Source organism: Agrilus planipennis, unplaced genomic scaffold (assembly GCF_000699045.2).
Source record: "Agrilus planipennis isolate EAB-ADULT unplaced genomic scaffold, Apla_2.0 scaffold21, whole genome shotgun sequence".
NCBI lineage: Eukaryota > Metazoa > Arthropoda > Insecta > Coleoptera > Buprestidae > Agrilus > Agrilus planipennis.
In genome coordinates this window covers 547,958-560,704 of record NW_020439030.1, presented here as the reverse complement: position 1 = coordinate 560,704, position 12,747 = coordinate 547,958, and the positions used below count along the sequence as shown (strand labels likewise).

Below are 12,747 nucleotides of genomic sequence, written 5' to 3'. Positions count from 1 at the left end.
TTTTACGAAAACCACAGAGGCGTCTTGTTCAGCGTGCTGTCAAACCTACACTAGCAAGGAGATCGGGCTGAAACTATAGCTACAAGCTATCCAAGGATGGTACTATAGAATGTCACCTCAAGGTAGGCCTAGTGGCGTCATCTCTTGGTTAGGCCGGAAACTTATCAATCCACCCTCGTATTACTAAATAAAATTTCCATTTCTTTAAATGCATATGCAGTAGGACTTCATTCACCTATGAGCTTAACACCTCCACAGCAATAAAAGGGTTTTCTGGCTTCTGACCGATTAGATTTATCCGCCTGAGGAAGGAATGATCATTACGGACCCATTAGTCTCCAGTTTCTCCATTTCAACAAGATAATATCTTACAAATTGTTTGACTGATAAAGACCAAACAAATGAGCTACACTAAATTTAAGCTTGAGAGTGAGAAAGACAACTTGAAACAAAAGAAACGGGTCGATAGTAATAACATTTATATGTAAGAATAAGGAAAAAAAAGAAACTAAAGTAGTGCCGAAAAACTCAACAGAAAGGTTATAAAATAATTCCTTTTAAGTGAAGAATGAAGCTATAAGCTAGTCCTTAAAACAATGACGAGAAAATTTTATGTTTCATTATAACTGAATGATGAGGATATCGTAGATAGCGAAGGTGATGAACGAATGGAGAGATATTAGAAAGAATAGGAGAACAGAGGACTCTATCGAAGTCAATAAGAAATAGGCGAGATAGGTTGGTAGGACACCTTCTCTGGCATGAAGGTCTGGTCAGAGACATATTAGAGGCAGAAACAAGAGTTAAGAGGAGTAGAGGTAGACCTAGATTAGATTACTATTCGCAAATAGTTAAGGATGTGGGATGTTCTAGTTTTAGGGAAATGCGTAGATTACCTCAGGATAGGAAAGAGTGGAGGTGCGTGTCCATCGTGTCTTAGGATTGACGACCTTGCATTGAACAATACGATTTACATGTGCGTTGAAGATAGTACATTCCCGAATCTTTTTGGATATGATGACAGGACTCGTTGATTGAAAATACATTATGCATATTATGGACAGTCTTTACAATGCTTGTATCATCATCATCCTGAAGTTTTCAGGCCGATAACTGATTGAATATTGATTCCTATCTTCTTTCTAGTAATCTTCGTATTAGTGACGAGCAAAGCAAGAATAAGATCAAGACTATCCCAGTCTTGGCATTGGTCTTGGTTTTGTTTATTTGGTCTTGGTCTTTTTCAAATACTTCTAGTCTTGGTCTTGGTCTTGCGTGTTGGTTTTACTCATTTAATCTGATACGTTTTTCTTAATTTCAAATTAAATGCTGAAAGTTGCTGTCATACATGCGAGATTGTCATGACTTTAAACAAAAATAGTGCTGATAGTTGTGAAACTTATGAAAACTCGAGAACTTGCCCTTCCTTTTAGCAAACAAAATATTACCTACAAGGTACTTGAAGGAAGTAAAAAATATCGAAAAAAAGTTTGACTATATTTTAACTATGTGTTATTCAGGAACAAAGAACCCTTATCTCGAGGACATTATTCTTGTAGATCCCTTTTTTCTAATAGTGGTAAAGTTTTTTTTATATTTGGTCTTGATCTCTCATATTCGGTCTTGGTTCTAATCTTCGTCTTGCTCGCCCGGTTTTGGTTTTAGTCTTGGTCTTAGTCGTTCGGTCTTGGTCCTAGTTTTGCTAGTAAAAAAACAGCTTTGCTCATCACTATTTCGTATTTCTCGAATATTAGAGCAACTTAATGAATCTCTAACTATATGGAAACGATCTAGGTCTATCTCCGCCCCTTTCAATTCACGTTTTTGCTTCTAATGTGTCACTTATTAGTCCTTAATATCTGAGAACCTATTTCGCCTGTTTCTTATTGACATCCTTACTGCCCCTGTTCTTTTACTCTTAATACCATACCTGAGACGCTTTTATATTTTTCTTTTCAGCACCAAAATTTTAACGTTAACTGACAAAAAGGGTAGTTTTGCTCTTTTAAAAATAGAAGTGAACAAGTTTGATTTATGATCCCATGCACCAGTCGTCACTGGAACACTTTTTATTGATATTATTTGAGGAAAGTCTGGAATTCCTTAGGAAGGTATAATACAATCTCGAGTCCATCTGGATAGGATGACGCTCATAAACCCTTTCGTCCTAGATATATTCGAATAAATTACTTCTGTTGAATTTTCATTCCCTAAAATACACGTCAGCGACGTCGTTTATTCCCTGCCGCAGGTTAATTAATCTTAATAGGATACGTAGTAGAAGACCCAGGAGAAGTTTCGTGCAATATTATTATTCAGTCGGTAATTGTGCCGTCTCCAGCAACGGAAGGACTAGGGCTACGTAGTACGGTTACTTTAAAAATGCAAATAGTGTCTGTGCTCTATTGAAGCAAAGGGAGCAAATTGAGCCTGCATGGCGCATTTAATTTAATAAGGTCATCGTGACTCGATTCTGAACTAAACGTAACAATTCTCAGAATTGTAACGCTTAAAGTGCAACCGACATTTTCCCGGATTTTGCTCACATAAGTATAATCGAGTTTCCGGGAATTCGACAATCAAGACTCGATTTTCTATATCAAGGAATGACAACATTTAATGAAGTTTGACTGGTTCGAAACAACAACAACATATCTGGGAAACTAAATAAAACTTTGGTGTATGTACAGGGTGTAACAGAAATAAGTGCTGGGCTTGCACAAGGTGATATAGCACTATAAAACATGAAAATTAAGTAAATGTTTGTATGTTCAAAAGTCTATTGTTGGTTGACAGTACAGGTAAATTCAATTCCGGCCCTGGCGAAGAAATGCGCCCTGCAACGTTGCACTCAATCAGCTGATGATTACCAGATTAACATTAAATTGAAAATTAATCATATATTACAATTACAAATTAATGAATTAAGATCATTAAGTTGTATATATCTGCTGTCTTTTATAATAAAAGCAATTTACGATTTGATCGGGATAGAAAAATTTGCTAGGCCTCTTACTAGGTTAGCAGTAAATGTAAATAAACATAAAGGATAAATATTCGTTAATTGAAAAATGTCGATTTGTTGCGACTAATGCTGTGAATAGATTCGTTTAAGTTTAGAGATAGCTTTAAATAAAATGAAAGCGGTATTGACAAAACAGGATTATATGCAAAGTAAAACAAAAATACTGGTTTGCAAGGTAAGAAAAATTCAATTCCGGCCCTGGCGAAGAAATGCGCCCTGCAACGTTGCACTCAATCAGCTGATGATTACCAGATTACAGATTATCAGTGTACTGTATGTTTCGTATTTTTTGCTCATGTATTGTTTTTTCTTTTGTTAGATTAGATTAAGTGTAATTCAAGGTGTTTATGTTAATAGACAACCTGGATTTTTGGCAATGTTTACACTCTCCATCCATGTAGCTGCAGATCTTCTATGGCACTGAGCTATTCAGTATAATTGGGACACTTAAAGTTGGCAATAAATTATCTGTGAGAATGGATGTATCTCATTTCTTGTTTCCCCTTGGGAGTGTAGTCATTTGTTGCATTCTGAATATGCCCTTGCTAAGCTAGGAAATGCTTCATGAGTAGTAAAGACAATGTGAAAAGAGATAACCAAATAATAGTAAGCGAGGCAGCGGTTAAAGATTACTTAGGTACGTAAATGAACAGGGTTGACTTTATAACTACCTGGTGTTGGAATTATATCTTTAAACAAGCCTCTTGATTTTTTTTAAATTCCTGAAAATGCTGAACTTCTTTAAAATCCAATGCTGCCAACACGCTCCAATTCTGTTTGTCTGCACCTCTTTCCATTACACATCAATTGATGTAATGTTATCCATTTTTCTTTATTAGTGTCCGCTGCAATTCCAACCTGACATCTCTTTTCTGTTTACGATATTCCCTGTGACGTCTGCCATAAGTAAATGTAGGCATTCTGTTAGCAACCGCTGTAGTCTAGTTAGTATGTTGAAAGAAGTAAGTAAGTGTGACAGTTTTATTGCGGACTATGCCAATTTTGAACGTCCCAACTATAGACACCTAAGCTGCCAATTCACGCACAGGACCGGCTTCGAAATTTTGTCATTAACTGCACTGCTCATCATACGACTGTTTATTGCTTCTAGTTTCTACCCTGCAAAACTCGACACTTATTTCTGTTACACCCTGTGTTTTACTGGATATACAGGATGACTTTTTGGCAGCCTGATATACATATAATAGATTCTTGTAAAATTCTTTGAATATATTTTGGCTTTTGACTTTGTTATTAAAATCAGATTTCAATGTGTACATTCTCCTTACAAGTTAAAAATAAGCAGATAAGATTTATATGTACAAGCGTTTTCCATTACGTATTGTAGGTTGATGTAAACAAATTGATAATTTCGATTTTAATTTTTCTTGATCCGTCTGTAGTTATGACTGATAACAAAAGTAATCACTTACGGTTCCTGTGTACTTCACAAGTGTTTTCAACAAATATATTGACAGATGGTTTATCATTGATAAAAAAAATAACCTACAACACTTTTATTTTCATTGGAAATACGGAACCTGTCCTTCTGNTTTATTGATATTATTTGAGGAAAGTCTGGAATTCCTTAGGAAGGTATAATACAATCTCGAGTCCATCTGGATAGGATGACGCTCATAAACCCTTTCGTCCTAGATATATTCGAATAAATTACTTCTGTTGAATTTTCATTCCCTAAAATACACGTCAGCGACGTCGTTTATTCCCTGCCGCAGGTTAATTAATCTTAATAGGATACGTAGTAGAAGACCCAGGAGAAGTTTCGTGCAATATTATTATTCAGTCGGTAATTGTGCCGTCTCCAGCAACGGAAGGACTAGGGCTACGTAGTACGGTTACTTTAAAAATGCAAATAGTGTCTGTGCTCTATTGAAGCAAAGGGAGCAAATTGAGCCTGCATGGCGCATTTAATTTAATAAGGTCATCGTGACTCGATTCTGAACTAAACGTAACAATTCTCAGAATTGTAACGCTTAAAGTGCAACCGACATTTTCCCGGATTTTGCTCACATAAGTATAATCGAGTTTCCGGGAATTCGACAATCAAGACTCGATTTTCTATATCAAGGAATGACAACATTTAATGAAGTTTGACTGGTTCGAAACAACAACAACATATCTGGGAAACTAAATAAAACTTTGGTGTATGTACAGGGTGTAACAGAAATAAGTGCCGGGCTTGCACAAGGTGATATAGCACTATAAAACATGAAAATTAAGTAAATGTTTGTATGTTCAAAAGTCTATTGTTGGTTGACAGTACAGGTAAATTCAATTCCGGCCCTGGCGAAGAAATGCGCCCTGCAACGTTGCACTCAATCAGCTGATGATTACCAGATTAACATTAAATTGAAAATTAATCATATATTACAATTACAAATTAATGAATTAAGATCATTAAGTTGTATATATCTGCTGTCTTTTATAATAAAAGCAATTTACGATTTGATCGGGATAGAAAAATTTGCTAAGCCTCTTAATAGGTTAGCAGTAAATGTAAATAAACATATAAAGGATAAATATTCGTTAATTGAAAAATGTCGATTTGTTGCGACTAATGCTGTGAATAGATTCGTTTAAGTTTAGAGATAGCTTTAAATAAAATGAAAGCGGTATTGGTAAAACAGTATTATATGAAAAGTAAAACAAAAATACTGGTTTGCAAGGGAAGAAAAAGTAGGGAAAGAGCGAATATAAAGATAGAAGACGAAAAATTAGAAGAAGTGGCTGATTTTAGGTATCTAGGAAGTCCGATAAGTCAGGATGGAAGGAGTAATAGGGATATAAAGCAGAGGATAGTACAGGGTCGAGTTGCCTTCAATAAAAAGAAGTCACTTCTATGATCGCGAACGGTTAATTTAGAAATTCGAAAAAGGTTGTTAAAGGTGAATGTTTGGAGCACGGCGCTGTGCGGGTGCGAAACATGGACGGTGGACGCTGTGGAAAACAAAAGGTTAGAAGCGTTCGAAATGTGTTACAGGCAAATGTAGAAGATATCGTGGATAGAGAAGGTTGGAAATGAAGCGGTATTAGAAAGAATAGGAGAACTAAGGACTCTATGGAAGTCTATAAGAAATAGGCAAGATAGGTTGGTAGGGCACCTTCTCAGACATGAAGGTCTAGTCAGACATATTAGAGGCAGAAATGGGAGTTAGGAGGGGTAGAAGTAGACGCAGATTAGATTACTGTTCGCAAATAGTTAAGGATGTGGGTTATTCTAGTTTTAGGGAAAATTAGCTCAGGATAAGAAAGAGTGGAGGTGCATGTCCAACCAGTCTTAGAACTGACGACTTTATGATGATGATGATGGCGTACTTGCTATTATGCTAGAACGGCGACCTTCGAAATTTTAACTCCAAGACGGATTTATTGATTTGCGCTTTATCGACACGCTTTTCATCATCAACGAATTTCGAAATTATAGAGGGAACGATTTAGAGATTTTAATCACCCATACACGTCGTCAGAGAAACGTTAAAGGAATTCCGAATAGATTTCTGTAAAAATGCGAACTTTATGCCAAGAGCAACTCACTGTCCAGGTCATTGTTCTGGTTATAAATATGAATTGAGTTCCGGAAAATAACTTTGATCCTTATAAGTTTGTAGATGCTTTCGGTCAAATAAGGCACTTTTTTCCGATGAAATCGCTCTTTCTTATAATAATTAGTTTCATCTCTTTGACATTTTGAGCAGTACCATAGTTTAGGAATTACAGCAACTGTGACAGAAGTTAGAAGATTGTTCCAAAATATTTTGCTACAGATATGATCTATTCCGGTCTTGATCACGTTTAATATTCGGGAGGAGTCCAAGCCTGATTTCTGGGGATTATTTAGAGAAAAGCTGAAGCAGTGTAATATTTCATTGTTACCATAGTCACCTATTCCCATGATTCATAAAAAGAAGCTAAAGTAAGTCTTCCTCCCTACCTTCCAGCTTTGCATCAGATAGTAGGTCAAAAGGACTTTACCCCCCACCTGCATTACTGGTGTAAATGAATAACTTGAAAGGTTTTAAGTCATAAATATTAAGGACCAATTTCAAGTGTCAAAATACTAACTAAATAAGTACATGTGTAACTAGAAGTATAACTTCTATCGCATGTACATAAACGTGTGTAGCTACAACTGGTTTTTGGCCAATTTTACGCAATATTTGAATTTGTCTTAGGTGAGTGTAGATGAGTGGTCTTCTATGTGGGACGACTTCGCAAAAGATCCCAACAATCCCCTGGAGTGGCAACAGCAGTACATGAAGTTCATGTTTGACTTAGAAGACGCTAGTAACGATGGAAGCATCGACAGCGACGAATTTACCAGCGTCTGCTCTTCTTATGGACTTAACGCATCCGAGTGTAAGGAGGCTTTCCAGAAAATATCGGGCGTAAGTTTATTGCTTCTTTTGTTTTTCTTTCTTTTTACAGACATATATACAGATGCAGGCACGTAATACGAGGTCTGTTCAAAAAGTATCGTGAATTTTGAATTTCCACGGGTTAGGTATATTCGATTTTTTTGTGGCGTTATGTTGGTACTCATGTCTCTCATATCTACTGAAGTTCGGCCATGTTGAATGTTCAGTTAATTTTTAACAGCTGCTTTGCTTGCACGTGTCTTGGCTCGTCTTCGATTTTGGCCTCTTCCAAAAAATGGATCAAAGAATCTGTGTCAAATTTTGTGTGAAAGATAGGATTAAGTGCTCGGACTGATTCCCAATGTTGACTATGGCATATGGTGAAGTTACCTTCGACCGAAGCAACGTTTATCGGTGGTACATAATGTTCTCAGAGGGCCGAGAAGATGTGAATGACGAAGAGCGTGCCAGACGCCCGAGCGTGTCAACAACAACAAAACATTGATGATGTGAAGAAAATAATATTGGCCAATCGTCCAATGATCGTTAGAGAGGAGAAGTTGCTGACGACCTAAACATATCGAATGGCTCCTACCATTCGATTTTTATCAATGATTTGATCATGAGACGGGTCGCCACGAAATTTGTACCAAAATTACTCAATATCGACCAAAAATAACATCGCATTATCATTGCTAAGGAGCTGTTGAACTCTGCGGCGATCCAAATTTGCTCCAGAGAGTCATAACTGGTGACGAATCATGAGTTTATGTTTATGACATGGAAACCAAAGCTCAATCATCCCAATGGAAGCTACCGCACGAGCCAAGACCGAAAAAAGCGTGCCAAGTTAGGTCGAATGTGAAGGTTTTGCTTACAGTTTTCTTCGATTGCAGGGACGTGGTGCATCATGAGTTCTTGCCACAGTGTAGAACGGTCAATAAGGAATGTTACCTGCAAGTTATGCGCAACTTGTGCAAAGCAATCCGCCAAAAACGCCCGGATTTGTGGAAAAATAAAAATTGACTTGTCACCATGTTAACGCCCCTGCTCACACATCGTTGTTTGTGCGCGAATTTTTGACCAAAAACAACACACTAATAATCCGCAGCCATCGTATTCCCCAGATCGGCCCCGTGTTCTTGTTCTCGATAAAAACGTCATCGAAGGAGGAGCTGAACAAGTTCGCAGAAAATTACTTTTTGAAGTGCTTCAAGGATTGGAAAAAACGTTGGCACAAGTGTATAATATCTGATGGGGATTACTTTGAAGGAGACAAAATAGATATTCATGAATAAATAAATAATTTTTGAAAAAACACAAAATTCGCGATACTTTTTGAATAGACCTTGTATATTGTAGGTAAAATGAAAGGCTTTATTATTCACAAGAAGAGATCAAAGTTTCGTTTTAACGAACTCGTTTTATTTTATTTTGGTTGAGCACTTTAACTATTTATTGCATCTGTTAAATTTTTAATGTTGATTCTTTAAAAATTAAATGACGAAACATATTTTTTCAAAATTCAAGCAACAAAACTAGAGATGGTAGCAACAACTTTACCTAAAGCGAATAAGTCTAAAAAACACCATCGCTATCACTAATAAATGATAGAAACGTTCTCTAATAGTTGATCCAAATCGGTGCACTCGTCATTAAGGTCATTGTTTGAATTTAATACCTTTGGGGAACGCTAGATTGGAATAAAACGTGGTCTAAATTGTAATCCCAGTCCCAAACATCATTTGAGTTGAAATCCCATGTTCTTAAATTCATTCCCTACTTTTCGTGCCTTGGTTAACAACAAAAAATACAAAAAGTGATGAAGCGGTTTTTATGGACTGTAATTGTGTCAAAAGTTCAATGTTTCATCAACGGCGAAAAAGGAATAAAAATGAAGGAAAACCATCCATACAGTAGCGTAGCGTGAGGAGGGGCAAAAAGGGCCATGGGCCTGCACGGCGGCAACAATGCTTTCTTCAATATTATATAGAATCAGATCAATGTTAAATATTTCAATTTCTTGGTCTACTTCGTTTACTTTCTGTAGCGATGTGACCTTCAGTTTGACCGGCGCAAAGTAGAAAAGAACAGCAGTAGGCCAGAAAAGGAAAGAGACAACTCTCTTAACCGGTGAAGAGCGTATAATCCGCACAGTACTGCACGGAAAAAATGACCATTTTATCCACTACAATTGCATTGCTCAAATGTGCTGTTATTGGTACCATTTACTACTGAAAATATCAACGAGATGTTTATTTATATTTGAAGACATATTAAAGGCTTTAACGCTTGTTTTCGACTCGTACTACTATTCATGATTGAACAAAACTTTTGGCAGGTACTGTATGAAGAAGTATGTTTAATGAACAAGAATCGAGAATATAATAAGTTATTTTCTCCCTACCTACGATTTTGCCAGCGCGCATCCAAGACATTGGAAGGGGCACATCGCTACAGAAAGTAAATGAAGTGTATTTGTACCAGTAATTAATAATTTGTACCATGTAGCAAGACATTACCGTCTTAGTTGGCAAAAATACCAAAATTTTTGTGTTGATAAAAATCTCTGAAAAGTAACTGTCATGTACTTAACTGTAAAAATGGCAAATTTTTATAGCCAATATAACAAAATCTGAAGGTCGAATGGTCGGACCATAACAGTTCACTTTACGATAGGGACAAGTTCTCACTGTACAAAAATGTATGTCGTAGAATAACTATGATTATAAAAGCTGAAATCGTAACAATTGCAGAAAAACATACCAAAAAGTAGAAACATGAGTGGTCTAGTGTACTATACATTTCGCCTATATGTATGTTACAAACAAGACATTTTTTATATTCTACTTACATTTAAAAATTTTTAAATTTCCTAAATGCCATCAACGAATTGATGCAGAATCCTGAGTTGTTGAAACTTATTGCAAAGGTATGGAAAGAATAAGACAATAAAAATACTAAAGATCCCGATATAATCTATTTGAAAAACCGAAATCTTTACCATTCTTCGTAAATCTCCTCAAGGGCTAAATTAAAAATATAAGTTCATTGTACACCTTTCCACTGCAATCCCGACCGATTTAAATAAAAAATAATTGTAAAAATAAGAAGGGCGGTAAATTTAGGTTTCGCCCCGGGTGGCAGAAATTCACGCTTCGCCACTGCATCCAAAAATGAAATTTAAATACTTTTTGGGAACGACATATTTCGTAGAATAGTTAGAAAAATGTTGAAATATTAGTTGACAGAAATAGGGACCCGTGGAGTTAATATTGTAGTGGGATAGCAATCGGAAATTCAAGATGTGATAGCTGAGCGAGCGTCATCCAATCAAGCGATTTATTCTATTCACATATAACTATGATTCTCAGTTTACTAACATGTTTTATTCTTTTTATTCACAGAAAGCATTAGTCTTATACTTATCCTAGTATAATATCGGAATTTCGGACATTTCCTAGGAAATGTATACATTTCCGAGGATATGTGTGTATTAAAAAATCTTTGAAACAATATTTTATAGATATCCTAAATAGCCTCGGAATTGCATACAATTCCTAGCTTTCATACATTTCCGGTAACATATACAAACTCGCTCCTTACTATCAGAAAGCAACTTTGAATTCGAAACTTCAACAACAGGTGTAATTAACAATGATTTTCACCTAATTTTGGAGGTGGACAAACTGTTTAAAGTTATTTAAAATGCAAAATGCAAAAAATATGAATCTCCTTCATTTAAAGAACATTATTAGTTTTCCTCTAAATATTACCGGTACAATTAAAACCCTGGGGTGAGTTTACTTGCACAATACGAGCCCGATTTGAGACGCAGCACATTACCGAATGACAAACTGCATCTCTTTCCTTTTAAATATTCTTTTTATTTGCGCCGTTCTCTCGAAATCTCAGGGGTCAAGCTATTTCTGTCTAGCTGTACGTATCTCTTTCAAATGCTGGTGTTATTTTATATGTATTTCTATACAGGGCAATAAAACTGTGACCTTTGACCAGTTCCAAGGACTATGGAAACAATTTTTCACTTCCGAAAATCCGTCTGACCCAGGCAACTTCATATTCGGAAAAACAAAGTTTTAATTGTCGCAGCCGCAGAAACTTTTTACCCACTGCATTCATTTTCTTTTTAAATGTTCAACTGCTTTTTTTAATTTTTTTTTTGAAATCACCATTATTAGCTGTTAATCGGTCGTCGTTTTGTGTTGTAAGTACGTATTTGACTATTACTTCTTTGAAAAATTAAAACAGATTTCGCGATTGCGAAAAAAATTCGTTCTTCAATAGATAAAAGGTTAGATAGAACAGAAACAGGGTTTAAAAAACCTAACCTAACCAAGTAAATCAATTTTTTGTTTTCACAAAATCCAATTTTAAAAGATCAAAATCTAGTAGAAGCACCAACATTTCGTTCCAAAGTTGTTTAGAAGATCAAGATCTACCTCTGGGCAAATTTTCATAGATTTTCTGAAGGGGACGTACGATAACTAGAGTCCTGTCTATAAGAATATCTACTGAAGAACGAAAAAAGAAGATAAACGTACGTACGATTATTATAATGATGTTCTTTTTTTATAACTAACGTAAAGCAATGTTGGTATAAAAATCGTTTATATCCTTCTGCATTTCTAATGATAAAATTACATACTTATTATAATAATAACAGCGCTTGAGGGAACTTTTTAATAAACATTAAACGTATAAAAATTTATGCGAAAACAAAAAAAAAAAAGAAACCGTTGTCGTTAAATGTTTAATGTTTTAGGTGTTATATCACATGAATGTAATATTCGTAATTTGTATCTATTTTTTATCTGTTACTAAATTACTAACTTATCAATATGAAAATGTAATGAATTTGTGGGAAGAGGTTTGACTTATCGATAGTGAACGAATTAATTGTCAACAATTGATGTAGATTGAATTTCAGAAAAAGGAATAAACAGTTATTTTCAATTTATCAACATTTTTATGTGTTTTTCAATTATTTCCACTGTTTTTACAATAAATGATTAGTGTAAAATTTCCAGAAGTGTAAAAACGGCATTCTTCACAAAGGTAAGTGTAATTTCTGTTTATATTTTTTTATTGTTGATATCAAGTTAAAATGGAAGCGGTACTGACAAAACAGAATTGTATGAAAATAAACAAATGTAAAATAAAAATACAAGGGAAGAAAAAGCAGCGAAAGAGCGAATATAAATATAGGAGACGGAAAGGTACCTTCGGCTGAAGAGGACCCTAGTTGGTTCTAAAACGGCCTGAGGTAGAGGGGTTTTAGTCGGTAGGTCCGAGGACTTCTTCCTCCGGAATCCGACACTACCCAGT

The 12,747-nt window shown here is 35.5% G+C and overlaps 1 protein-coding gene across 1 annotated transcript in view; it reads left to right on the top strand.

Annotated features, from left to right (window-relative positions):
* The window catches only part of LOC108740431 (calexcitin-2), a 133,503-nt gene extending 121,118 nt beyond the window's left edge, over positions 1–12,385 (top strand). Inside the window, exons 5-6 of the mRNA XM_018474746.2 lie at positions 7,219–7,431; positions 11,392–12,385. Of these exons, the coding sequence (XP_018330248.1) occupies positions 7,219–7,431; positions 11,392–11,502 (324 nt within the window). The 3' untranslated portion in view covers positions 11,503–12,385. The remainder of the gene's footprint in view (positions 1–7,218; positions 7,432–11,391) is intronic.
* The last annotated feature ends 362 nt before the right edge of the window (positions 12,386–12,747 follow it).